General features: G+C 40.5%; 1 protein-coding gene across 1 annotated transcript; it reads right to left on the bottom strand.

Moving 5' to 3' along the window:
- Positions 1–575: 575 nt before the first annotated feature.
- On the bottom strand, positions 576–26135 carry ctcf (CCCTC-binding factor (zinc finger protein)). Its single transcript, XM_055648473.1, has 11 exons — positions 25936–26135; positions 21274–22035; positions 14599–14769; positions 10566–10699; positions 9817–9937; positions 8730–8879; positions 7486–7646; positions 6808–6990; positions 5182–5317; positions 3589–3783; positions 576–2276 (listed from the first exon to the last, which is right to left on the bottom strand). Exons 2-11 carry the CDS (start codon positions 22028–22030, stop codon positions 2113–2115), a joined length of 2172 nt encoding a protein of 723 aa, XP_055504448.1. The 5' UTR covers positions 22031–22035; positions 25936–26135; the 3' UTR covers positions 576–2112.
- Between the last annotated feature and the right edge of the window lie 1307 nt (positions 26136–27442).

The raw sequence follows: 27442 nt of genomic DNA, 5'->3' as shown, positions 1-27442 counted from the left end.
GATAGGACGGCAGTAGTGTAAATCTGCAGCAACACATTTTCTCAATCAAATAAACAAAAGGCATTAATTCTTATATCTTAATTGTTAATTAAAAATGAACCACATTCCCAATAGACATCCAGACCCAATGCATTATATACAAAAGGTCTAACTTAAATTAGTCACTTTTACAAACATTTTACAAGAAACTTGCTAGTTATTCATTTTTCATCTATATTCCTTAGCAGCAGTGTCCACTGGTATGAGCCCTTACATTTCTGAGCTTTTAAGTTCAGACTTTATTCTATAAACCTTTGGTAGAGGCCTGTGAAAGTAAAATTAGCGTGAAATATTATCCAGCCAAATCAATAGCAAATGTACATATAATGTATAACACATTTATGTCAGATTAAGGTGAGGGGGTGGGGGAGGAGAATGAAACACACCCTAAGTGAGAACCAATACAATCTTAAATTTACAAAACAGATATTTTATAAAAATGCACTGGTTCTGCGATTTTATATGCTCCAAATATTGACGGATGGATGAAAATGCAAATGTAATATAAATTCACTAAAATGAAAACACACATGAAAGGCAGGTAAATGGTTTATTTACCAGCTGTACAGCACTACATTAATTAGATGCTTTACCCTAGCTTTCACAAACCCATTGAAAGAGTATTTTTACAATGCTTTCTCATCAGCTTGTCTCCCTGTCCTTCACGGAAACAGTACAGCCACAATAAAAAAAACCCAAAATCAACCCAGAGTCAAAAGCTAAAAATGGGCACAAAGCAGATTTAATTGCAATTCACCGAGAACAAAAAAAAATTCATGTTGATTTAGCAAATAAAGCATATGTTTTCTGACATTCTTTTCTGGCACAACTTTCTCATATCTGCAATAGCGCTAACTTCACATTACTTTATTTTGCATCACAAAGCACAAATGGATATAACTCAATCTTCAAAACTCTCTTCTAGTTTTAAAGGATTAGTTCCATTATGCCCTCTTACAAATATATCAGATACATAGAGGTTCAGAGAAGCGAAAAGTAATAGGTGGGAGACAGCCAACCTATAATGAAAGTAATTAAAATTTACAACATTAAAATCTGCAACTATAAAGGGATTTGTAGTATGCTGTGAATGTGCTTATTACAATTTGACAGTTTCTGCTCTGAACAGCTCAATTTGCAAATTAATTTTTACATGATTCTGCACATATTCACAAACACGGAAGAGTTTGACTCTTTGTGACAAATAATTTGTAAACGTCTCAAGCAGTGGTTAAAATGTTATTCTCCTGCACTTTTGATACATAATCACTAGAAAAGATTAAAATGTAAAAAAGTTATCTACAACAAGCATGACCATTTTTGAGATGCCCTGTACAAAAAAAAGCAAACACACAACAAACATCAGTGTTACTATGGGTGGTCAGTTCTAAAATAATTCATGTGGCTTGAACTTAATTTAACAGTAACACAATGATTTTGAATCAGTGATTTGCACTTTGATACACCCTACCATAGTGAAAGAAACCAAAACTTATGTATTACCATTTATAATCAGGTTGCACAAAGTCATAACTATACTTCCAAAAATTCACAATTCTTTTGTATTTAAAGTTTACTACAAGTCAAATTTCCACCTGCTCAGCTCTTAAATAGGGCAGGACTGTTATGGTAAAAATAGCCTATGTTCTTTGCAACATATATATATCACAATATTTCGTGCCACTGGGAAACATTCCTCTTATGCAAAAGGAGCTACGGCACAGATACTGTACACAATTGTTATATTAGGACAGGAACAAGTTTACTGCTCTGTGTACATAAAGCATACAAAGCATCTCATGGTGTACCATTTCAGTACTGAGAAATTATTCAGAGAAAACATTGGGGACAATTTTTAAACATATAAAATAACAATTTCTGATTCATAAATAGCATTCTATGCTGTAAGAAGGGACTAGTCTATATTCATTTCAGCTTCCCGATGAAAAGTTCTCTAGTACTCAAAAGGTTAAATGGTCTAAATCATTTCATATAAGCATGTGTCAAAGCAAAAAAATACATGTTTATCTTATTGCGCTGGGCCATATTATTAGCATGCCTGGCCTTCCTCCATCACCGGTCCATCATACTGAGGATCATCTCAGGTGTGATGTCTCCATTCTGAGCCTCAATTCCTGCTTGCACCTGTACATCTTCTGCCTCGGGCTCTTTCTTTATCTCAACAATGATGTTTTCAATAGTTGTAGCCCCTGTTTCTTGTAATTGTTGACCTGTTCCTGATGAGAAAATGCAACTAAATCAAAGCCAAGAATAAATGCATGAAATATAGCTATGCTTCTGAAGTAGGGGAACTGATCAAAAATGGTTCATTCCCACACATAATTGGAAAGGAGGAAGCAAATGTATATTGCTGTTCTCTTTCTACGTTGAAACCAGACATAGAAACAAAGAAAAATAGGTGCAGGAGTAGGCCATTCGGCCCTTCGAGCCTGCACTGCAATTTAATATGATCATGGCTGATCATCTAAAATCAGTAACCCATTCCTGCTTTTTCCCCATATTCCTCGATTCCCTTTGCCTAAAGAGCTTAATCTAACTCTTGAAAACATCCAGTAAATTGGCCTCCAATGCCTTCAGTGGCAGAGAATTCCACAGATTCACAACTCACTGGGTGAAAAAGTTTTTCCTCATCTCAATCGTAAATGGCCTACCCGAGTCTTAAACTGTAACCCCTGGTTCTGAACTCCCCCAACAACGGGAACATTTTTCCTGCATTTCCAATCCTTTAAGAATTTTATATGTTTATATAAGATCTCCTTCCTGTTCTTGTCACCAAAGTGGAGAACCTCACATTCATCCACATTATACTGCATCTGCCAAACATCTGCCCACCACCCAACCTATCCAAGTCACCCTGCAGCCTCATAGCATCGTCCTCACAGCTCACACAGCCACCAAGCTTCGAGTCATCTGCAAACTTGGAGATGTCAAATTTAATTCCCACGTTTAAATTGTTATTATATTGTAAATAACTGGGGTCCCTCCGAGACTTGCGGCACCCCATTGCCTGCCATTCTGAAAAGGACCCGTTCATTCCTACTCTCTGATGCCTACATGATAGTGTTGCAGGTTGGCAACTTGTAGGTTCTGAATCAAAATGTCGAAATTGCAGCTGAGTGTGTCATTATTATAGATATTTTTCTTGGTTCAAACTGTTATTGCTAGATCATGGGTCAAATTGCTAGATCATGGGTTATTTTGTATTAGACAAATACCAGAGATTCAACACGAATCGCGTGCACAATTCAAGAAATACTTCAAACACCCCTAGTTTCTTATATTTCTCAAACTAATTTCTTATTGTCACATCCTTCCTTAAATATGCACAAATATTAAATTTGTGATGCAAATGTGTTACGCATAAATACATTTCTTCCCATCAGCTACCCATTTCTGACCTCACTGGTCATGAAGGCCGGGTTGTGCCGCTACAGCTAGCATTTAAACAGGAGCAAAGGTACACAATAATAGGATATTTCTACATTTTATGGACACATTCCAAATATTTTAAAGAAAAGAGTACACTACCAGCATTCTTGTTTGCTTGATTACTTTTTCCAGGTGGTCGGCCCCTTCGTTTTTTGGTTGGCGTTGGTATTGGGATGACTTCAACAACAGGAGGCTCCTCCTCCTCCTCCTCATCTTCCTCTTTCTCAGCCTTGCCCACATCAGGCTCATCATCTTCATCTCCATCTAGATCAGGTTCAGCAACATCATCTTCATCTACAAAAGTATCATCATAAAAACAAAGGAACAGTCAAGTAACTTGTTCATCTAATTTAGGAAAAAACTTGTTTATCTAATTATTAAAAAGTTATTAATTATTAAAAATTATTAAAAAGTGCGAAGTCTACTGAATACCAAATCTGAGGAAGGACATTATTGCCATAGAGGGAGTGCAGAGAAGGTTCACCAGACTGATTCCTGGGATGTCAGGACTGTCTTATGAAGAAAGACTGGATAGACTTGGTTTATACTCTCTAGAATTTAGGAGATTGAGAGGGGATCTTATAGAAACTTACAAAATTCTTAAGGGGTTGGACAGGCTAGATGCAGGAAGATTGCTCCCGATGTTGGGGAAGTCCAGGACAACGGGTCACAGCTTAAGGATAAGGGGGAAATCCTTCAAAACCGAGATGAGAAGAACTTTTTTCACACAGAGAGTGGTGAATCTCTGGAACTCTCTGCCGCAGAGGGTAGTCAAGGCCAGTTCATTGGCTATATTTAAGAGGGAGTTAGATGTGACCCTTGTGGCTAAGGGGATCAGAGGGTATGGAGAGAAGGCAGGTACGGGATACTGAGTTGGATGATCAGCCATGATCATATTGAATGGCGGTGCAGGCTCGAAGGGCCGAATGGCCTACTCCTGCACCTAATTTCTATGTTTCTATAGTGCTGAAATCAATGAGCATAAAACAAAATGACAAAGAATATATAATATGGAAAAGTAACAACTATTAATAGAAGAGTGACAAATATTAAAATATAAAACCTCTAGATATTTCTCTACTTTCCCCTCATATCATCACTTTAAATATTTAGATTGTTCTTGTCATTTCTACCACCTCTCCACAGTTCTCAATGCTTTGAAGTAGAAAACAAAAGTGGAAATCCCAAACCAATTGCAAAAAAGTAAAACTAAAGCTTACTGGTAAACTGTGTTTTATAGCTAAAATACTTGCTTGCAATGGAATATGGAAAATGAGATAATATTAGGAATTGGGAAAATAATGAGCAACCAAGCAATAATCAATAAATGTCAATGAAATCAAAATGTAAACTGCTTAATGCATAGTTTAATTAAATACAGGTAGTTTTCAATTGTTTCACCCCCAATTAATTATATATAGGCTGGAGAGTAACAGGTCTGGGTCATAAGTATTATCCTCTTGCAAAGCAAACAAAAATAGATCAGTAACTATCTTCTGCCGGATCTACGGGGCATTCAATGAGTTACACAGAATTGAATTACATTCTTGAATTGGTAAAAGTGTTTCGGAAAATTTCTAACCACATTCCCAATCTCACTTTCTATAGAGATAATACAGACATTTGAATAAGAATTTTCTATTCAGGTTTGTTAAGCTACTGCAGAAGACTTAGAGTAGAGCACAAAATTACCACTATCAGAAGAATCTCCTTTCTTAGATTGCATTTTCCGCTTCCTCCCTCGTCCCTTGCTCTTCTTGCGTTCTGCTGCATCTCCTTCCTCACCTCCTGGCCCACTACAATTCTCAGCATGTTTTGTCATCGTATTCTGCAAAATGCAAAGCAAGAAGGTCAATAAGTACTTTAATTTTTAAACCAAAAAACTTCCGGTTACAGAAACAATAATTTGATTCCAACCTTTGGGGAAAAAATACAATAACCGCATCAACATTCTAAATATTGCATTCTTTTCTTTATGGTGTAGGATTAACCAGCAGTCCAATTTTACATGAAAAATATATAAATGCTGAAAATATGACAACCAAGATGCATTCATCTGACTCTAAATAACCTGACTAATTGTTATACAAGAATTTCCCCGAACAGTCTGTGATCGTAGCGCTGTTTAAAGCCCATAGCGCTCCAGCGGTAGCGCTATATTTAGAACCCACAGCGCGCAGACGACAGCTCTTCGTTTAAATTCCCACGCGTTTAACTGACAAAGCTCTGTTTAAACCTGGAGCGGGACATGCAGCGACTCTGGAGAAGGAATGGGTGACGTTTATGGTCGAGATTCCTCTTCAGACTGAACCGAACTCCGTATTTAAAATCCGTATACAACACAAAATCGTACATCACTATTCTTATTGCATTTCCGTATAAAATACGGAAAACCCGTACTACTTGGCAGCTCTGAATGGGGACAGGCAGCATCTTTAGAGAGAAGGAATGGGTAACGTTTCAGGTCGAGACCCTTCTTCAGAACTGCAGATGCTGGTTTAAACCGAAGATAGACACAAAATGCTGGAGTGACTCAGCAGGACAGGCAGCATCTCTGGAGGGAAGGAATGGATGATGTTTCAAACTGAAGTAGGGTCGAGACCCCATTTCAGTTTGAACAAGGGTCACAACCTGAAACGTCACCCATTCCTTCTCCCCAGTAAATCTCCCCGTCTGAAGAAGGGTTTCGGCCCGAAACGTTGCCTATTTCCTTCGCTCCATAGATGCTGCTGCACCAGCTGAGTTTCTCCAGCTTTTCTGTGTAACCCCCAGTAAAACTATATTGTTTCAAAAGCAGACTAACATATTTTAACAGTAGTTGCCAGACATTTTGGTGTGAATGTATGGAGCCCATTGCTTTATCTCCATCAGTTTTAAATATGCTTTTGCACTTGATTACTTACAAACAAGCAAAGTTATGGTGATTAAGCTAGGATTCCAGGAGCCAGCCTACAATAGAAGAGCATCATATACACATAGCCTATACACATCATTAGTGTAGACGGGTACTGATGGTCAGTATGGATTCAGTGGTCTATTTTCCTTGCGCCGTGACTTCAAATACATTCTGATAAATATGCTTCCCTTCAATTGAAAAGTACTGCTCAGGAAAGTACTATGCTTGGGGGAAACAAGCACCAAAATGTGCTCTTGAAAAACAAGGCAGTGCTATTCACAAATGAAAAAAAGTCATGTTAATTTGTGAAGGAGCAGCACATCACCACAACCCTCCTTCAAAACCTTCAATTTTTTCTAGTATTTTCTTTGTACATTTGTACATTACCTGCTAGCAATGAACAAATCTAAGATATTTGATACCTTACGAGTGAAGGCTTTTGAACATTTTGAGCACATAAACGTAGCAGGAATAAAACTAGGATCATGGTAGCGCTTGAAGTGCATGTCCAACAGTTGTTTCTGCCGAAAGGTTTTATCACACTGGTTGCACGAATAAGGCTTTTCTCCAGTATGAGTACGTTTGTGCATCACCATGTGACGTTCCTGCAGGAAAGAAACAGAACAGCATTAATATAGTAAGTAATATGGTATGCACTGAAAGGTTATGAACATTTAACAAATTACTTTTGGCTCTTGCCATGAGCATCTCTATCACTACTTTAATTCAAAATGCACACCTACCACTTATTCATGATGAAAAATTGGCAGTTCAAAATCCATTCTATTTCTCAGCAAAATTGCTAATTTTCCACTTGGTTTGAAACACTAACTTTTGTACTACTTGTGGCCTATTTCTTCATCACTTACACTGCACAGATTGACCCAAATTCCATAGATTGACCCGAGTCACATTTAATTCAAAACCAAGTTCCATATCCATGTTACCACATTCCCACTGACCCGACTTTCTATGAAGTAAAATTCCCGAGAATTTAAATTTCTCTGATCTAAAACTGTCATCATAAAAACATAAAATATACTAAATATACCACCCTACCACCCACAGTTAAATTAATAAGGATGTTTCAAGTACAATACCTGTTTACATGCATAATCGCAAAGTTCGCATTTGAAACGTTTCTCATTCTTGTGAGATTTTTGATGCTGTATGAGGGCATATCTCTCATGGAAGACTGCATCACAATAACGGCACTTTTTGCCTGACTCAAGATAGGAATGCTGTTTTCTCAAATGAACACCTGGGAAGAAAATGGTTTGAAGAGATATGACTTGCACCTCACAGTAGAATTTGCCATAAAAGAGGGGCAAAATTGTACAATAATGTTGTCTCACTATATGGTGGGAATAACAGATTATGAATGTACCACAAGCATCCCATGTGATGCTCTGTGCCACACACAGGAATCATTGTTTTGAGTGAGTGTATTACACAAATCTCCGAAAAAAGACAAATAATAACGAGAAGAAATTAGGCGTAAGAAACAGTAATGTTACGTTAATGCTGTGACAAATCGCTTATCTTAATTTACATTTTACCACACTGCTAATATAAAGCAATATAAAATCTTAATCAATAAGAAACAAAATGAAAAGCTTACTTAGTGACAATAAAATGCTTCTCTTCTCTATGACAGCAAGTATTGAAGTTAAAATTACATTTCTTTGCCCATCAGAAAATGGATCTTACAAGTAGTTATTTGGAATTGGTAGCCAAAAAATATAACGGCGACATTGTATGCACAGTCAAGCAATGTGATGATAGGATAATATAGGAACAAGCATGTGCCTACAATGGTCTCCTCGTAGCATCACTACATTAAACAAAAAATTAAAAAATTGTACTTCATGCAAGTACGTCATGTTCAGCACAAGAAATCAGACATTTATTTTATCTACTATCAAAGTGCTGAAGTGCACAGCTTTTCAATGCTCTCTATAAGTTTTTTGTGTGTTTTTCTTTGGAAATAATAGAAGGGAAAGAATGAATGAACCAACGAAAGTAAACATAGAGAGCATTCGGGTGAAAAGCAAAGTGTATGAATCTAAGTGTTACATTAATATTTTTGTTGCCACAAAATTCAATGAATTACAGGTCACATGGAGCAAAACCTTAGCTTTGAAGACATTGCGCGTGTCCCTCACTAATGTTTGCTTGGATGTGAATATTGTTTAATGTTCAATTGTAAGAGAACTATTTTACTATTTGCTACAAATGTATACAAAATAAATTAGAAATATCATTGGCCTGGAAACAAATCAACAGTTGTAGAGCAGGACTTGTACACATTTAATAAAACTGTTGAAAATTTGAATGCACTTACCCAAATCACTTTTTCTAGCAATGACGGTGTCACAATGTGGACAGTGAAACTTGGCCACATTTTCTGTATGTTTCTGTAAAATATGCATCTTCATTGTTCCACTTTGAGTGAAGCGAGCATGACAAATGTAGCATTCATACGGTTTCTCACCTGGTAAAGAAATTTACACTATAAGAATACTCTGCTAAAGATTCGTACAATGAATGGTGTTTTTGCACACTTTAATTAAAAGCAACAACATTTACGCTAAAACATTTATGCGTTTTAACACCAAATGATTTGCTTCAATGTTAAAAATGAAGCATACTGGGCAGCACAGTGGCACAGCTACCTTACAGTGCAAGAGATCCGGGTTCGATCCCGACTATTGTCGGTACAGAGTTTGTACGTTCTCCCCTTGACAGTGTGGGTTTTCTCCAAGATTTCCGGCTTCAGCCCACACCCCAAAGACGTACAGGTTTGTAGGTTAATTGGCTTAGTGTAAGTGTAAATTGTCCCTCGTGTGTAGGGTAGTATTAATGTGTGTGGATCGTCGGTCGGCGCGGTCTCGGTGGGCTAAATGGCCTGTTTCCACACTGTATCTCTAAACGAAACTAGAATTTTCAGAAAGAAAGCTTCACTACACACGTGAGATTGTCCAGCTTTATCACTGGATAAAGCTTGGTTGAATGTTGAAGCTAGTCTTTAAAGGTGATTAACATATCATCACGGCATCATTACTTGGAGCAAGAGATTGGTGTGAACCTGCATTTGTCCAAAATGCAACACCTATATCGTTCATCTCATATGGATTCTGATAAATATCTTCCTCCAATACTGTAGAAACGGCACATCTGAGAATAGTACCTGTTGTTGGGAAGAACTTTGTAAAGGAATACCAAGCTATAAATAAAGGACTGAACATTACCTGACGTGACATTACAACGTAACATCACCAATTATTTTCTTTACTAGCACTAAAAGAATTTAACTCTGCCAGAAACAAATTATTTAACACAAAATTTCACAATACTAGTGCATCTAGAACAAGCTTACAAATAAGTACTGCACTCAAGATTAAATAGCAGAATGCACTGGATTACTGTACCGGAGTGGGTCCTCATGTGGCGCTTCAGTTTATAGGTGTCCCTGCTGGCATAGCTGCAAAGACTACATTGGAACGGGCGTTCTCCAGTATGAGAGCGAATATGGCGCTTTAACTTACTGACCTGGAAATCAAAAAGGCAGTCACATATTTCACAATTTACCCTTTAGTCCTGAGAATACGAGCATTTTATAACAGTGTATTATAACTTTGGCCCAATTAATTATTCAATCACTCACTCTTTTTGTTCAACTAATTCTCACTTCTATCTATTGACTGTATTTACATTTTGGTGCCCAATATCATTACCAAATCTCCCAAAATACACAATTTTGGACATGGTCTTCTCTAGGTGTCCAACACATGATCAATGTTAGTTTTAAAGTAATTACCATATTATTTACATTTACTTTTGAAACATCAATTCAAATTGTAAAACATGAGAATACAGCATTCATTCCATTATACCTTTGTCTTGTGGACATTTTCAATAAATTTCAAATACATTTGTCTTCAATATTGCTCATTACAATACTTCCATATAGCGTGAAATGATACAAAATTAAGTTCAACCGTTGTTTCAGCGCCATACTCAATAATGTACCATATATTAATGTTTCCATAATAAGGGAATCCCATTGAAGTCCTTGTAGATATCAGATTTTTATTTCTTTAAAGGTATACATTAATTTCAATCCTGCTAATGTTTCATAAAATTTAACGAAGACAAAGATTTAATATTTCACTCTTACCTCCACACTAGCATAGTCACACATGGAACATTTAAATGGCTTCTCATGGGTGTGTTTGTAGCGACGGTGCCTCACCAACTCTCCACTGGTTACAAATGCCATATCACAATCAGGGCACTTATGTGGTTTAGTACCTACAATTGCAAAAACACTATTTTTATATTGTTATTTCATTATTTCACCACTGCATGCTTAGTTTTATAACAATTGATTTCAGTTTTAGAATGATGCAATTTATTCATCCCCCTGCAGTTTAAATAAAATGAAAACAAATTATTTTTATCAGTCAGATTTAACTAAACACCTTTTCCTAAACACTTACATTTTAAGTAAAGTTCATTCACCAGCTGCAGATTCATAAGATGTTACATTTTTAGTGCAGTGGTGATTACTTAGTCGTATGTATTTGGAATAGTCTCAATAATATTCTTCTGAATAAAGAGAAATGATTAAATTAAGAGCCAATTGGTAGATGCAAAAATTAATTTGTCAAGAACTTTCTGGGATTTTGTTTACTTTGTGCAGGTGTTGTTCTATTGAATTAGTCAGTCAAATTCCTTCTCGTTTTAACCTGATTGCAGCCTGAGGAACCAGGAAAATATTCAAAGTGTATGTCAAAACTATCCTGTTTTCAACTGCTCCCAATTGCACCCAAAGCACCACTAAATGACAGATCATTCTCAGGCATAACAGCCAGTTATAATGACAAATATCCAATGCAGAGTTTTGGGCTGAGAGTAAGAATCCACAGTTCTTTTTCCACTTTTACTACTAACCTTGAAGTGCTCCATTCTCTCAGAGACAACCAACCAAATGTTTCTCATCAACACCATCCATGTGATAGCTACGATTGACTTGGAACTTGGTAAGCTAAACACCAGCAAAGCCTTCTTACAAAGGAGGACTTTCTAAGAAAGGAAAAATCCCACATGGCATTTTCTGCCACAGAAGGCAGTGGATGCCAATTCACTGGATATATTTAAGAGAGTTAGATATAGCTCTTAAGGCTAACGGAATCAAGGGATATGGGGAGAAAGCCGGAATGGGGTACTGATTTTGGATGATCGGTCATGATCATATTGAATTGCAGTGCTGGCTCGAGCACCTATTTTCTATGTTTCTACATCATCCAGCTGGGCAAGAGTTCAGAAGAACTGACCGAGGTGTAAGAAACTAAACTTGAAAAGTAGCTATCATGACCTCCGTGTAACTGAAAGTTCCCATTCAAAACAATCCCACCATAATAAAAGCCAAAGCAAGGACATTGGCAGAAGCTGGATGTGTCATTTGTCTTAATAGCATTAACAACATACAGCCATCGTAGTATGGAGAGACAAAGATCACTCCCTGGGGTGTACCAAGTTCAGGATGCACTATTTGAGCAATATTTCCGAGTCTATCCATCAGTCAATGGAGATTAGTGGAGTTTGAACTGACCACCAGCAGAATGATGAATGCAGCCCAAAACTGCAAAACCAAAATCAATTAACAATCATAATGCCTTCTAGGAGGTTGTTGACAACATTACATCCAAGCTCCACAACCAACAACAGTGTGTTATTTGTGCTAAATTCAACAGCGGTAGCTTTTGCAATTTCCACAGTATGCTTACAGTAAGCAATAAAGAGGACAAACAATAATTTGGCACACAATACCAAATAATAGAAATACCAAGCCTTACTTCAATGGTGCGGCCAGAACAAGGAAATGCTAAAGCTAACCATATTTTCAAGTATATTCTAAATGGGTAAATTGGCTGCAGGGCCAGCACTTATATATAGCCATATCTCCATAGTTATATATACTTCATACCTCCTGGATTATCCCCATTTCCCTGCGTTAACAAAGGAACACCATTGGCTACTGTCCAGTCTTCCTGGGGGTGGCCTATAGCTAGAGAGGATTCGAATATCTTTTCAGAATGGCAGGCAGTGGCGAGTGGAGTGCCGCAAGGCTCGGTGTTGGGGCCACAACTGTTTACCATATATATTAATGATTTGGAAGAGGGAATTAGGAGCAACACGAGCAAGTTTGCGGATGACACAAAGCTGGGTGGCAGTGTGAACTGTGAAGAGGATGTTAGGAGGTTGCAGGGTGACCTGGACAGGTTGAGTGAGTGGGCAGATGCGTGGCAGATGCAGTATAATATAGATAAATGTGAGGTTATCCACTTTGGCAGCAAAAACAAGGAGGCAGATTATTATCTCAATGGGGTTAGGTTAGGTAAGGCGGAGGTACAGCGAGACCTGAGTGTCCTTGTACACCGGTCACTGAAAGTTGGCGTGCAGGTACAGCAGGAAGTGAAGGCACAAGGCTAATGGAAGCTTGGCCTTCATAACAAGAGGATTTCAGTATAGAAGTACAGAGGTTCTTCTGCAGTTGCATTGGGCTCTGGTGAGACCACATCTGGAGTATTGTGTACAGTTTTGGTCTCCTAATTTGAGGAAGGACAGCCTTGTGATTGAGGCAGTGCAGCATAGGTTCACGAGATTGATCCCTGGGATGGCAGGGCTGTCATATGAGGAAAGATTGAAAAGACTAGGCTTGTATTCACTGGAGTTTAAAAGGATGAGGGGGGATCTTATAGAAACATATAAAATTATAAAAGGACTGGACAAGCTAGATGCAGGAAAAATGTTCCCAATGTTGGGCGAGTCCAGAACCAGGGGCCACAGTCTTAGAATAAAGGGGAGGTCATTTAAGACTGAGGTGAGAAAAAAATTTTCACCCAGAGAGTTGTGAATTTATGGAATTTCCTGCCAGAGGCAGTGGAGGCCAAATCACTGGATGGATTTAAGAGAGAGTTAGATAGAGCTCTAGGGGCTAGTGTAGTCAAGGGATATGGGGAGAAGGCAGGCACCGGTTATTGATAGGGGACGATCAGCCATGATCACAATGAATGGCGGTGCTGGCTCGAAGGGCGAATGGCCGCCTCCTGCACCTATTTTCTATGTTTCTATGCCTGTCCATAAATTAGGTTTCAGTCATGTCTACGTCTCAGTCGCACGTACCTATCCATGCCCTAAGCTCATCTGCCTTACCCGTCAGGCCCTTTGCATTTGAATACATGCAGTTTAAACCAACCCTCCTTCCTCGCTCTCCGCCTTTCACCTGCCTATTCTGTCCACTAACCTTTTCCACACCACCCTCCATACCAACTTCTACCTCTGTCCTACACAATATCCAAGCCCCTTGCCAATCTAGTGTAGCATTAGCAAACCTTCCGGCTAGGATGTTGGTCCCCCTCCAGTTTAGGTGCAACCCAAGTTTAGTGTTTATGATTTTATTAGTATTAATAATAGTGTGAAGAACTTTCAATATATTTCAATGTAGATGACAGTTAAAAAAATGTTGACAGAGTGGCTTAATTGGTTACTACAATAATTCTGAAGGTGGGACTTGCATTCACTGGTCAGGCCCTGTGGAACAATGGGCCAAGAACTGGTTCAAACGGTCTGAAGAAGGGTTTTGGCCCGAAACGTTGCCTATTTCCTTCGCTCCATAGATGCTGCCACACCCGCTGAGTTTCTCCAGCAATTTTGTCTACCCTGGTTTCATAGACCAGGTTTCCCCAGAATTAAGTGCAGGTTGGGAAATAGTGAGCCCACGTTACACCATCACCAAGGTCCTTTAAAGGAAATTTGATTACTTTTTTCATTGCTCGTCTCCATCAGTCGGGCCATTTGTCATTTTCACCCGCCAAATGTGTTTGATGTTATTTTCTGCCCACACAAAAGGTAAACTAGCCCCCATATCATAAGGTTTTGCTTTCTGTTATATCATGGATAAAAGTATGACCGTTAAGTAGGTCTGAACAAGTTGTTTTTGCCACGAATAACACAGCAAATTATTTTCTCAGCTATTGTATGAAACAAAATACTGGAACCTAATAGTGAGATTTCTTATAGAATACAGGAGATTAAAAAAAAATATATATATATATATGGCTAAAACACAAAACTGAATTCTGACATTTTAAATCTTGATTATCCCAACACGATAAATATTTAATTAATGCAGTTATTTTTGTTACCTGTGTGTGTATTGAGATGATTTCTCAACAGTGTGACTGTTCGAAAGGCTCTCCCACAAAGGTGACACTTATGCGGCCGCTCATCTGTGTGGCTTTTCATGTGACGATCTAGGTTGGAACGTCGAGGGCAAGTATAGCTGCACAATTCACACTGGAATGTCTTCTTTACCCCTAAAATTAAAAAGAAACATGACGATTTTCAGTTATATGCATCATAAGAATATGAGAATGGATCTCCTCATTATCTCATAACTAGTAAAAGTCTGATTTTGTGTGTGTGTGTGTGTGTGTGTGTCTGTGTGCGTGTAATCACATCTGCTCCAAAAAACGACGCCCTTACGGTCATTCTTTTTACATATCCGGTGGAGTCCAAAATCGTCTTACCCGAAAAAGTCGAGCTTTATTTCTTGAATTATTTAAGAAAATGTTCCCAAATCTCAAATAACTTTGAAAATAAACGAGCTGATAACATCACAATGGGTCTGCTTGCGCAGCGTGCTGCGCACCTTTTCCCACACGCTGTGAGTTACCCCATCACCCTCCCCCCCCCGACTCGCAGTCATTTGGTCGCCACCCGCGCACAGTCAACTCGCACTCGGCCGCCCCGCCCTCTGGGCTCTGGATTGAAGCCGCTGAACATGCGGTAATTTGGTTGACTCGCTCACCACTGCCCGCTCCCCGCTCGTTTTTCAGACTGCGGCAAGCACTGCGAGTGAAGAACGAGCCCTGTATTAGAGCTCTCTCTCCCCCCCCCAGTTCTCTTCCTCCTCCCCTGGCCTCTCTCCCTTTCCCCGTACTTTCTCTCCCCTCCCCTCCTCTCTCCCCCTCTCCCCCCAGCCTTTCTCTTCCTCCCCCAGCATCCATCTACCTCCCCCCTCCCTCCCGTGTGTTGAGGGGATGGTACCCAACGGGTCCCCCTTGGTTTAATGTAGTATAAAATTAATTTTCATAACTTACTCTCGGCAATGTTCCTCAGCACAATTTTTGCAGCCCAGTGGGTTTTCCCCCCCCAAATCGACAGCATCTAGGATGCTTCAGTCTTAAGATAAAAGGTCAGTGACCAGTGCATAATACCTCAGTAAACTGATGAAATCATACACAAGAAATAATGATGATTAAGAAGTCAACACCAAGTTTATGGTGTTATTTCCAAAGTATAACGATAAGAAATTCATGGAAACTTTTCCCACCATGACCAGAATACAATATTCAATTAATAATGATTTCAAACTTGGCCACCTTTTAGGAATAATTTAAGTATTATAGTAAGGGTATCAGAGTAATGGTACATAAGCAATTAGCTTCCATTACGAACCAAATAATTCAATATCTTACAGTTGATGGGGAAAAAAAGTGTTTTGCATAACCTATCTCGATATGGGTCTTTAAAAATTACGAGGACTATTGTTGCTATGGGCTACTCTCGACCTGAGCACAAGTAACCTACTAACGTAATCTGAAGCCATACCCTTACCCGTTTTAGTCCCTCTCGCAAGAAAAAGAATTACTGCCTCTTTATGTAACATAGTCTGGTAATAATCCAGCAGGTTTCTTGGACGTCAACTTGAAATGTTAACCATAAACTTAAGGCCCTATTTATTTAAAAGCAAAATACAACATATTACAGAAACAGAAATTTAAAATAAAACATTTTGGTAACATCATGCAACATCTACAAGGAAAGAAAAAGAATGATCACCCTAAACTATTAACGGTTTTCTCACTTTTGACTACTCCCATAATTAGCCTGTACTCCTTAGCATATTCTGTTTTTCAATATTTAAGGAAACATAAATTTATATACTAAAAGACTGTTATTTTATATTCCAAAAATTGAATTGGGCAACCAAAGCACTGCAAAAATCAACCATAATCCAGGAGGAATTATTTTAATGTTATTTATGATTTAAACTATATATTCAACTACTGTATTAGTATGCTTCAAAAAGTCCAGAGGTGAAAACTTTTAAAAGCTTATTTGGAAGGATTATTTGTTCTAAAATACTTTTCAGGCAAGGAAATTGGCAGGTCAGGTCATTGACAGACCTGACCCAAAGCAAGGTGGTTGGTTAAAAAAATACAACCAGACCCAAAGCAAGGTGGTTGGTTAAAAAAAAGTGAAATGGTCAAGCAAACCATTCGATTGTAAAATAATATTTACATTGGACGTAGAAAAAGATAAAATTAAATAGACAAGCCATGCACTTAAGCACCAAATTCATACAAAGTAAAATCATTCCCAGCCCTACCAACTTGACAATAACATCCAAATGAATGACTGTCAGAAATACAATACATTGGGAGATCTAACAAATAACAAGTCTGATGTATTTAGAATTGAACACTACTGACAATATACAACATAACTTCACAACAATCGCCAACTATATGGTCTCTCACCAGCATAACTGCCCCACAAGCAAGAAGGCTCAGAAGTATGCAAGTTGGAAGACGGAGCATCCATAATGACCTTACTCATGGCATCAAACATGGGAAAGAAAGCCACCTGTACTTATCAACTTCCCTAAACGGAACAATCAGTGCTATTCCATGCTATTCTGGGGAAAAAACAATCCCACAATAAATTCTGGGCAGGGGTCTTTCATAACCAAATATTTCTTCTGTCTCTACCAATCACTCCTCATCACACAGCACTTTCCCGCACAATTGCAGGATTCACAACACTTATCCTTATACCTCTTCTCATGCTACCATCCAGGAAGCATTATTTCCCTCTGGAGCGGTAATACACTTATAATCTAGTATACTGCATTCAGTGTTCACAATATTGTCTCCTTTACATTGAAGGAACCTAATGCAGATTGAATGTAGATTCATACAACAATCACCCAGCTTGCATCCAAGCTTCAGTTGCCTGCCACTAATAGACTTAGAGACCAGAATTTAATTTTCCAAATTTAAGTAATTTACTTTTTCTTACTGTGTATATGAGAACTGGGTATTTCTGACAGTCATTCATTTGTGATCTTGTCTCAGTTTTACCCTCTCTCCAGCTGTCATTAGTAATATATAAGAGACTTTGTGAAGTGTTGCATTTTGAGAAGTTAAACCAGAGCAAGACTTGCACAGTAAATAACAGAGCTCTGTGGAGTGTTGTAGAACAGAGACATCTAGTGGTTCAAGTGTAGGAGAGAACTGCAGATGCTAGTTTAAACTTCCTAGTCCTTACCTTTCACACATCTGCCGTCGCGTACAACACATAATCCACCAATATTTTGCCACCTCCAACGGGATCCCGACACTAGTCATATCTTCCCATCTCCGCCCCTTTCTGCCTTCCGCAGAGACCGTTCCCGTTGCAACTCGCTGGTTAACTCATCCTTCCCCACCCAAGCCACCCCCTCCTCAGATACCTTCCCCTACAACCGCAGAAGATGCAACACCTGTCCCTGGACCTTCTCCCTCGACTCTGTCCAGGGACCCTGACAGTTCTTTCAGGTTAGGCAGAGGTTCACTTGCACCTCTTCCAACCTCATCTATTGTATCCGTTGTTCAAGATGTGGACTCTTATACATCGGTGAGACCAAACATACACTGAGCGATCGTTTCGCTGAACATCTTCGCTCAGTCTGCCTGAACTTACCTGATCTCCCGGTTGCTAAACACTTTAATTCTCCTTCCCATTCCCACACTGGCCTTTCTGTCCTAGGTTTCCTCCATTATAAGAGTGAGGCTAAACGCAAGTTGGAGAAACAACACCTCATATTTCGCTTGGGCAGCTTACAACCCAGTGGTATGAATATTGATTTCTCCAACTTCAAGTAACCCCCGACATTCACTCTCGCGCTATCCCTGCCCCACCTAGGTCGCACTAGCTTCTCGTTTTCAGATCAACCAATTTGGTCTCACCTCGTCAGAGGTTATTCTACCCATTCTAACCCCATTTTGCCAGCAATCAAAAGCAAAACATGCTTTCTTTTCCCCAGTTGTAGCGAAGGGTCTTCAACCAGAAATATTAACTTGTTTCTTTTTCCACAGATGTTGCCTGACCTACTGAGTGCTCCCAACATTTTGTTTTCCTACCCTTCCATATTTTCAGCATGAAAATAAAATGACAATAAAAATGTCAATATGCAAGATAGATTTGCCTATGCACATCTATCTACCTGTGAAAACACGTGTGCACAGTAGCAGTGGCTTTAGTGACCACGGCACAGTCCCCGTGAAGATAGTTTCATCCTCATGCCAAGGACAACTGACATTATAGCATTACAAACAAGCAAAATGGGAAGGATTTGCACCAGATTCTGGTACATTAAAACTGGACCATAATGTGCAAAAATGTACACAATTTGTAACCTAATCTTTCAGCATTTCTAGCACCATAATTTACCATCAAGCCTGAGAATCCACTCTGATTCAATGAGCTCAGATGCTTGCCAGGAGAATCACCAGGCATGATGCGTCAATGTGGTGAAGCTGCAACACAGGACTAAGTACTTACTCAACAGCGGAGACAATTTGCAACAGGCAGAACCAAACTTTCTCACAATCAATGGTTTTAAACTCTGTATCCTCAACAATGACACGGCCCAGCATGCAGTTACTAAAGGTAAAGCTGAAATCTTTGTATCCATATTCAGACAAACGTGCTTCCTCCCAAGCTAGAGAAACTAATATTTAGCTGATGCAATTTACTCCACATGGTCGAGGATGCAGAGTACAGCAAAGGCTATGGAAAGCAGAGTCTATTAGACAATAGACAATAGGTGCAGAAGTAGGTCATTCGGCCCTTTGAGCCAGCACCGCCATTCACTATGATCATGGCTGATAATCCACAATCAGTACCCTGTTCTTGCCTTCTCACCATATCCCTTGACTCCGCTATCTTTAAGAGCTCTATCTAGCTTTCTCTTGAAAGCATCCAGAGAATTGGCCTCTATTGCCTTCTGAGGCAAAGAATTCCAGATTCACAACTCTCTCTCATCTCCGTTCTAAATGGCCTACCCCTTATTCTTAAACTGTGGTCCCTGGTTCTGAACATTGGGAACATGTTTCCTGCCTCTAGCGTGTCCAATCCCTTAATAATCTTATATGTTTCAATAAGATCCCCTCTCACCTTTCTAAATTCCAGTGTATACAAGCCCAGTCGCTCCATTCTATCAACATATGACAGTCCCGGGAATGAACCTCGTGAGCCTACTTTGCACTCCCTCAATAGCAAGAATGACCTTCCTCAAATTTGGAGACCAAAACTGCACACAATACTCCAGGTGTGGTCTCACCAGGGCCCTGTACAACTGCAGAAGGACCTCTTTGCTCTTATACTCAACTCCTCTTGTTATGAAGGACAACATGCCATTAGCTTTCTGCAGTGCCTGCTGTACCTGCATGCTTACTTTCATTGACTGATGAACAAGGCCCCCAGATCTCGTTGTACTTCCCCTTTTCCCAACTTGACACCATTCAGATAATAATCTGTCTTCCTGTTTTTCCACCAAAGTGGATAACCTTTCATCTATCCACATTAAACTGCATCTGCCACTCACCCAACCTGTCCAAGTCACCCTGCATCCTCATAGCATCCTCCTCAGTTCACACTGCCACCCAGCTTTGTATCATCTGCAAATTTGCCAATGTTACTTTTAATCCCTCCATCTAAATCACTAATGTATATTGTAAATAGCTGCGGCCCCTGCACCAAGCCTTGCAGTACCCCACTAGTCACTGCCTGCCATTCTGAAACGGACCTGTTAATCCCTACTCTTTGTTTCTTGTCTGCCAACCAATTTTCTGTCCATGTCAGCACCCTACCCCCAATACCACGTGCTCTAATTTTGCCCACTAATCTCCAATGTGGGACCTTATCAAAGGCTTTCTGAAAGTCCAGGTGCACTACATCCACTTGTCCATTTTCCCAGACTTTGGTCTCAACTAATGTTTTCCTCTTCACATACGCACAGCACTAGAGTTGCTGCCTTACAGCGAATGCAGCGCCGGAGACCCGGGTTCGATCCCGACTGTGGATGCTGTCTGTACGGAGTTTATACGCTCGACCCATGACCTGCGTGGGTTTTCTCTGAGATCTTTGGTTTCCTCCCACTCCAAAGACGTACAGATTTGTAGGTAAATTGGTTTGGTAAATGTAAACATTGTCCCTATTGGGTATAGGATAGTGTTAATGTGTTGGGATCACTGGTCGGCGCGGACCCGGTGGGCCAAAGGGCCTCTTTCCGCGCTGCATCTCCAAACTAAACAAAACCAACCCTAATAATTGGCTCTGTTCAACATCAGCAAAGTGATGATTAGTCTCAGCAATAATGGTCAAATAACTATAGCGAGTATCAGTATTCCTAAAACAACGATTGTCCGGAAAATTATATTCTGGGAAAAGAGCAAGAAAAAGAAAGCTAATGAGGGAGTGAAGGCAGAAAGGAGAGAGTGATAGACGAAAAGGCAGGATTAAGAGAGTACAAGGGGGAAATTTGATGAGGGGGAAAAAGGGTGACAGTGAGGGAAAAGAGTGGAATGAGAAGGAAAGAAGAGGGGAACAGGAGAAAAAGACAAGAAAGAAAAAGAGCGACCATGGAGTGACATAGGGAGAAGGTTGCTAAAAATAATTAATATTTCCAACATTTTAAACACTGTTAGTACTTTTCCACTTATCACTCCGACAATCGGCATCTTAGTTTTTAATATAACACTGATGGGTACCTTTCTTTTTAATTTTCATTGGCTTTGGAGGCTTCATTGTTCCAACTGCCTTCTCCACATTAACCTCTGAAAGCAAACCTTCTTGCTGCTCCTCTTCAAAATCATATACAGACAAGTCAACATCTTTGGAATCATCCACTTTGTAGCGCAATTTATTCTTTTTCTTTTTAATTTTTTTGACTGGTGGTTGGTAATCAGGATCTTTCTGCCATGCAGCAGAACTATCATCTTCTTCCCTTACTTCTACTGCCCCATCTTCTACCGTCTCCACTTCACCATTAGCGCCTACTTTCACAACCTGAAAACCTTCTGGTAAAGGAAGAGTATGACAGATTACTGGGTCCCCTTCTTGAAGTCCATCTTTGGGAGCTTCATTTTCATAGTTTCCCTGTAGTTCATCAATGCTACTTTGGGCTACTTGCACTAGTTGCAATTCCCCAATGTTTATTGGCTGTTCTTCCATGTTCACCACTTGCAGTGTAATAATTTGTGTATCATCTACTGTATCTGACTCATGAGCTGCACCCTCCATCGGCTGCTTCATTTGTAATAACGTAGGGTCCAATGGCTGCATCATTACCACCTGCATGTTGCTGTTCATGGCTTGTGCTACCTCAGCGACATCCGGCTCTTTCTGCTGCCCGTCGGAATCTTCTGATTGCCCACCCTCTCGTCGCCGTTGATAGGTTTTGTGCTCTTTGACCTTTGTAAACATTTCAGACTCCTCCACTGGCACAATATCTGTTTCGGTCGCCATGGTTACTGAAATTTAAATAAAAAGTGATTAACTATAAATACACAATTTTGTTCCTAAGTTGACTACTGACCATATCATTTAAAAAACATCACTTGCAATAGCACACATGTATATTTTCAATTGTGGCAACTACCAACCAAAACATAGTGTTTTATTGTCTTTCAAATCATTCACTGCGCATTAGTCACTTTACTTAAAACAGATCTTTTTAGGGTTTAATTGATTATCTAACATTAGTAAAATGTAATTGTTAGCAGTAATAACAGCACCATTAGGTACTCTTCCACATTAACCAAAGTGTGAGTAATATTGTGAGTCATCCACTGTATCTGAATTATGAACAAACATCCACCACCGGTTGCTTCGTTTATGGGTGAAGTACTCCCCATCTCCCCTTCAGTGAAAGATGACATGCAAAACAATTTAGACACAGCAAACAAATTTAAGGGACAAACAATAGATAATTATACCCTCACATTAAGGCAATTCGGGCAACAGCCGGTAGAGTTGCTGCTTCTCATCGCCAGAGAATGGGGTGCTGTCTATGTGGTGTTTGCATATTCTCCCTGTGAGCGCTTGGATTTCTTCCAGGTGCTCCAGTTTCTGCCCACATCCTAAAGGCATGCAGGTTTTATAGGGTAATTGGCCTGTATAAATTTCCCCTGTGTACGGAGTGGATGTGAAGGGAGGATAATATAGAAGTAGTGTGAATGGTTGCCGTGGACTCGGTGGGCCAAATGGCAAGTTTTCATACTCCATCACTAAAACTAAAATTATGCTTAAGGAACTCACAAATCATTATCAAAAAAATTATGGTATGGAATAACATTTTATTCTTTTGGAAATTGCTATACGAAAGTTTTTTAAAAAAGCATAAAGAACTGAATTAGATTACCAGGGACAATGATCACTGGCTGCCATTTCACGACGCAAAGGGATTTAATAGTTTTGCCATGTTAGTTTCCAAAGCAATCTCTTTGATGATACTTATACAACAATCACTGGCTGCTGGTTGATGGAAACATGCTACTTAAGGGAGTTGATTTAGAAAGTGGCATAGCTATATCTTCCACAGATAATTGCACACTGATACCTTATCGAACAATGTAACATCCATGTTTAGTTCATTGAAACACTCTTCTACCTGCAACCCTTGCCTTTACGACTGAGTGCCAGCAGGGCATTACTGCCGAGAGAAAAACATCCAGTATGAATGCAATTCCACTTGGGATTCAATGGAGTAAAAAGCTTTTGCCCTCTCATTAACAACTCCCTTGCTCATATTTAGTCTGAAGAGGAGTCTCAACCTGAAACGTCACCCATTCCTTCTCTTCAGAGTTGCTGCCTGTCCCGCTGAGTTACTCCAGCTTTTTGTGTCTATCTTTAGTTAAATTTCTTAGTTCTGATTCCTTCCATCAGATTTTCTATCCTCCTGCAGAGTTCCAGTTCATCAGTTTTGCTACATAACTTAAGTCCTACAAACAACAGATTCTTATTTGTACACTTCATGAATAAAAAAAAGTCAAGGATTTGACACTTTGGTTTAAATTTATCTTTTCACTTTAAGAAAGGTATACAAGAGCATGTATACCACGTATTTCTGTCCCAGCTTTAGAATTGTACCATTTCAATCAGATTGACCAATCTTACTTCATACCAAAATGTCTCAACTGAACTCTAGTACAGGCAAGCACACCTTCCTGAAGTGTCCCTGCCCTCCTCGTTGCACACACGTGAAAGCCAATAGGAGAAGTCCATAAGGCCTGCATTCAATGGAGCTTTGTACCTGTGCACCCAAAGTCCACTTTCCTGTCAACTTGTACTTTGAGCCAATAGTAAATTGTAATTTGTTGTTGGACAAGATATTAGCCCTATACTGCTGGCATTTTTTTGTAATAACAATTATAAAGACCACCGTAGGACATCATTTAAGTCGTAATCATAGATTCACAGCATGCAAACAGGCCATTCTGCCGATTGAGCTTGCATTGATCATTATGCACCCATTTTCACTAATTCACCATTAATCCAATTTTATTCCCCCATATTACGATCAGGTTTACTCCTCGGTTCATCCACGTAAAGAACAATGCTTAATACTGATATGTTCTTATGAATATAAAATTTCCAACCCAGTTTCTCTTGCACCTTGTGCCATAATCTACTCTCCTGAATGTGAAGCAATGATATTCCAATATTTTTTCAAAATAACAACACTACTACTAGTTCTATGACAAGTGTAACAAGATGGTAATGGTCTACCATGGTGAATTTGAAATTAGTAATTTCAGTAAATTATATTTTTTTATCCCAATGTTTAAACATGATTACTACAAAACCAATTATTTTAGGGCCTTTGACCATGCATGTTTGTATTATCCTCTTTGTTTTTAAGTGAAAGGCAAAGGTTGGCAATATAAATTCTATAAAAATGTGGAAATCAACAGTATTTTCTTTTAAAGCCTACTCTATATTGTGTACAGTAAAAGGCTGAACTAAATCAGCAGGTATTAATCTGTCAGGTCAAATTGAACTGAAACTTACTTCACAAATTTCAATTGTCATATGATTTTATGTTAATAAAAAATGCAGAAATACATTTACTCTGGCAGTCTGCAATTTTAATTTATTATTAAGATGCATGATTAGCAAAACCAAAGTAAAGATCTACATTAAAGTCCTGTACCTATCTATATTCACTGTTGTACATTTTCCCCAAAGTGGGCAGACTTTGAGACTTCAAAAAGCAACCTTGTGGAGCTGTGGCTGTTCTGCTGACAGCACAACAGGAACACTTGACCGAGGTTGTCAATTCACATTCAAATTCATTATTAGCAGCAGTGTGATTGGAAGAAATGTAGACAAGATCGTTTTTTGTTAATATTGAATTTATTTTAGCAGATCTACCACACTTATAATAGCCGAGGGGACAAATATTTAAGGTGAATGCAAGTTGTAATTAATTTCAAGAGTGTCAGGACTGAGACCATGCCAGTTTTAATTATGGACTAACATCTACACGTCAGTTCGACAAAGTATTAATTTATTTTTTTGTGCAAGTTCAAGACCTTGGAGTTTAGATTTTCGTAGAACTACTCAGATTAGGCTTGATGCCGAGGAAAGAGGACAGGCCACACTCTACATTACTACTTCCTTTTCAGAAGCAGTTGATATGCTACATTTGCAATTAAGGGAGACGTCTTTGATTTGATCCAATTTGATTTAAGAAAGTTTTAAGTAAGGCGACTAGTTCATTTATTTGCTCGGGCATAAATAAAACCATTGCAGCCGAATCCATGCCGTTGAGCGTTGGATTAAAAGATTGCAAAAGCTTCATTAAAATGTGTCCGGTTTGCATAAAATGGCGACGAGACGGAGAGCCGAAAGCAGCATATGTTTGGATTCCGCCAGCACCGGCATCTCCGTTAGAAATAACCCGCCACTGCCCGGCCGCCTGCGATCAGCCCGGTTGTAGAGGGAGCTCTTTTCAGTTTTAGTGCCACCGAGCGAGCGGGCCCTTGAAGTCGACACACGCAGAGGAGGGGAGGGAGAGGCAGAGGCAGCAGCAGAAGCAGGCGGTCACACTGGGCAAAGGCGCTGCTGGAGCGGCTGCAGCCGAGGCGAAGCCCAGCCACGAACAAAGAAGAAAAGGCCTCAGCGCCAGCAACCTTGCCGAGCCGCCATGGCGCGCACAGGTGAACCGTTTTCGGCGGCTGTCCTCCCCCTCGTCGCCGTTTGGGGGTTTCTTTAGACGCACGGTTACATTTTTTTTTCCCCGAGCATTTTTTCTGTCCGAATATAACGATAGAGGGAGACAAACACACCCAGCGCCGACAAGCCCCACCGTGACACCTAGAGGCGGCACAAAGGACCTGCATTCGGCCCCTAGAACCGCCTTCACTTACATTTTCACCGTCTTTTCTTGCAGAAAAAGTCCCTTTCGGTGTCTCTCGGTGCCTGCCTGAGGTCCCCAGCAGCCCGAAACGCCCCGAAAGCGCGGCGCCAATCGGTTAAAACGTTCCCATTAGAGCAGGGAATAGAAGATGGCGGCCCCGAGCGCCACTACGCATGCTCGGCAGCTCCACAGCCGTGGGGAAGCACGCGGGGCACCCTGGGTAGAGGCTAAAAACCGCGCCAACCGGCATTTTGAAACAACGGTTTAAACCGTCGCCGACGCCCGCGCGCGCCCCGCCCCCCCCGCGCGACGTCAGCCCCGGCAGGTGGCGCCTCCTCCCGGCCGGCCTCAGCAATGACAAGGCAGGACCAAAGATACCAGAGGAGGCGCCTCCAGTGTCATCATGCAGGACCAAGTTCCCACTCAAGACTTGTACTTGACCAGGGAGATCAAAATGCTGGAGAAACTCAGCGGGTGAGGCAGCATCTATGGAGGAAATGGGCAACGTTTCGGGTCGACTGATGTGAGGGTGGGTGGGCGGGGAAGAAGAAAGGAAGAGGGAGAGCTGGGAAGGGGAGGAAAAAGTAGGGACTACCTGAAATTAGGGAAGTCAATGTTCATACCGCTGGGGTCTTCTTCCTCGTGTCCAGCCATCTTCTAATATCACGTCTTTCCGGTCGGTCAGTGACGGTTGATGGTCGGTGGTTGCAGAATCGGCTACTTCAGTCAGTCACTGTGGTACAGTTTCTGTCGTCAGCATTGCCCAGGGAGGCTTTTGCTTGCATCCCATCACTGGGGTGCAAACTGCCCAAGCGAAATATGAGGTGCTGTTCCTCCAATTTATGGTGGTCCTCACTCTGGCCATGGAGGAGGCCCAGGACAGAAAGGTCGGATTCGGAATGGGAGGGGGAGTTGAAGTGCTGAGCCACCAGGAGATCAGGTTTGTTATTGCGGACCGAGCGGAGGTGTTCGGCGAAGCGATCGCCAAGCTTTGGTCTCACCGATGTAGAGCAGCTGACACCTAGAGCAGCGGATGCAATAGATGAGGTTGGAGTAGGTGCAGGTGAACCTCTGACGCACCTGGAAAGACTGCTTGGGTCCTTGAATGGAGTCAAGGGGGGAGGTAAAGCGACAAGTGTAGCATTTCTTGCGGTTGCAAGGTAAAGTGCCAGGAGAGGGATGTGGTTCGGGTGGGAAGGGACAAATTGACCAGGGAGTTACGGAGGGAGCGGTCTCTGCGGAAAGCAGACAGGGGAGGAGATGGGAAGATGTGGCAAGTGGTGGGATCGCATTGGAAGTGGCGAAAATGTCAGAGGATTATTTGTTTTATGTGACAGCTGGTAGGGTGGAAGGTGAGGACAAGGGGGACTCGGTCCTTGTTGCGAGTGGTGGGGATGGGGAGTGAGAGCAGAGTCACGGGGTATAGAAGAGACCCTGGTGAGAGCGTCATCTATAGTAGAAGAGGGGAACCCCTGTTCCCTGAAGAATGAGGACATCTCTGATGCCCTGTTGTGGAA

Source organism: Leucoraja erinacea, chromosome 17, assembly GCF_028641065.1.
Source record: "Leucoraja erinacea ecotype New England chromosome 17, Leri_hhj_1, whole genome shotgun sequence".
Classification (NCBI taxonomy): domain Eukaryota; kingdom Metazoa; phylum Chordata; class Chondrichthyes; order Rajiformes; family Rajidae; genus Leucoraja; species Leucoraja erinaceus.
This window is presented reverse-complemented; position numbering and strand designations above follow the sequence as displayed.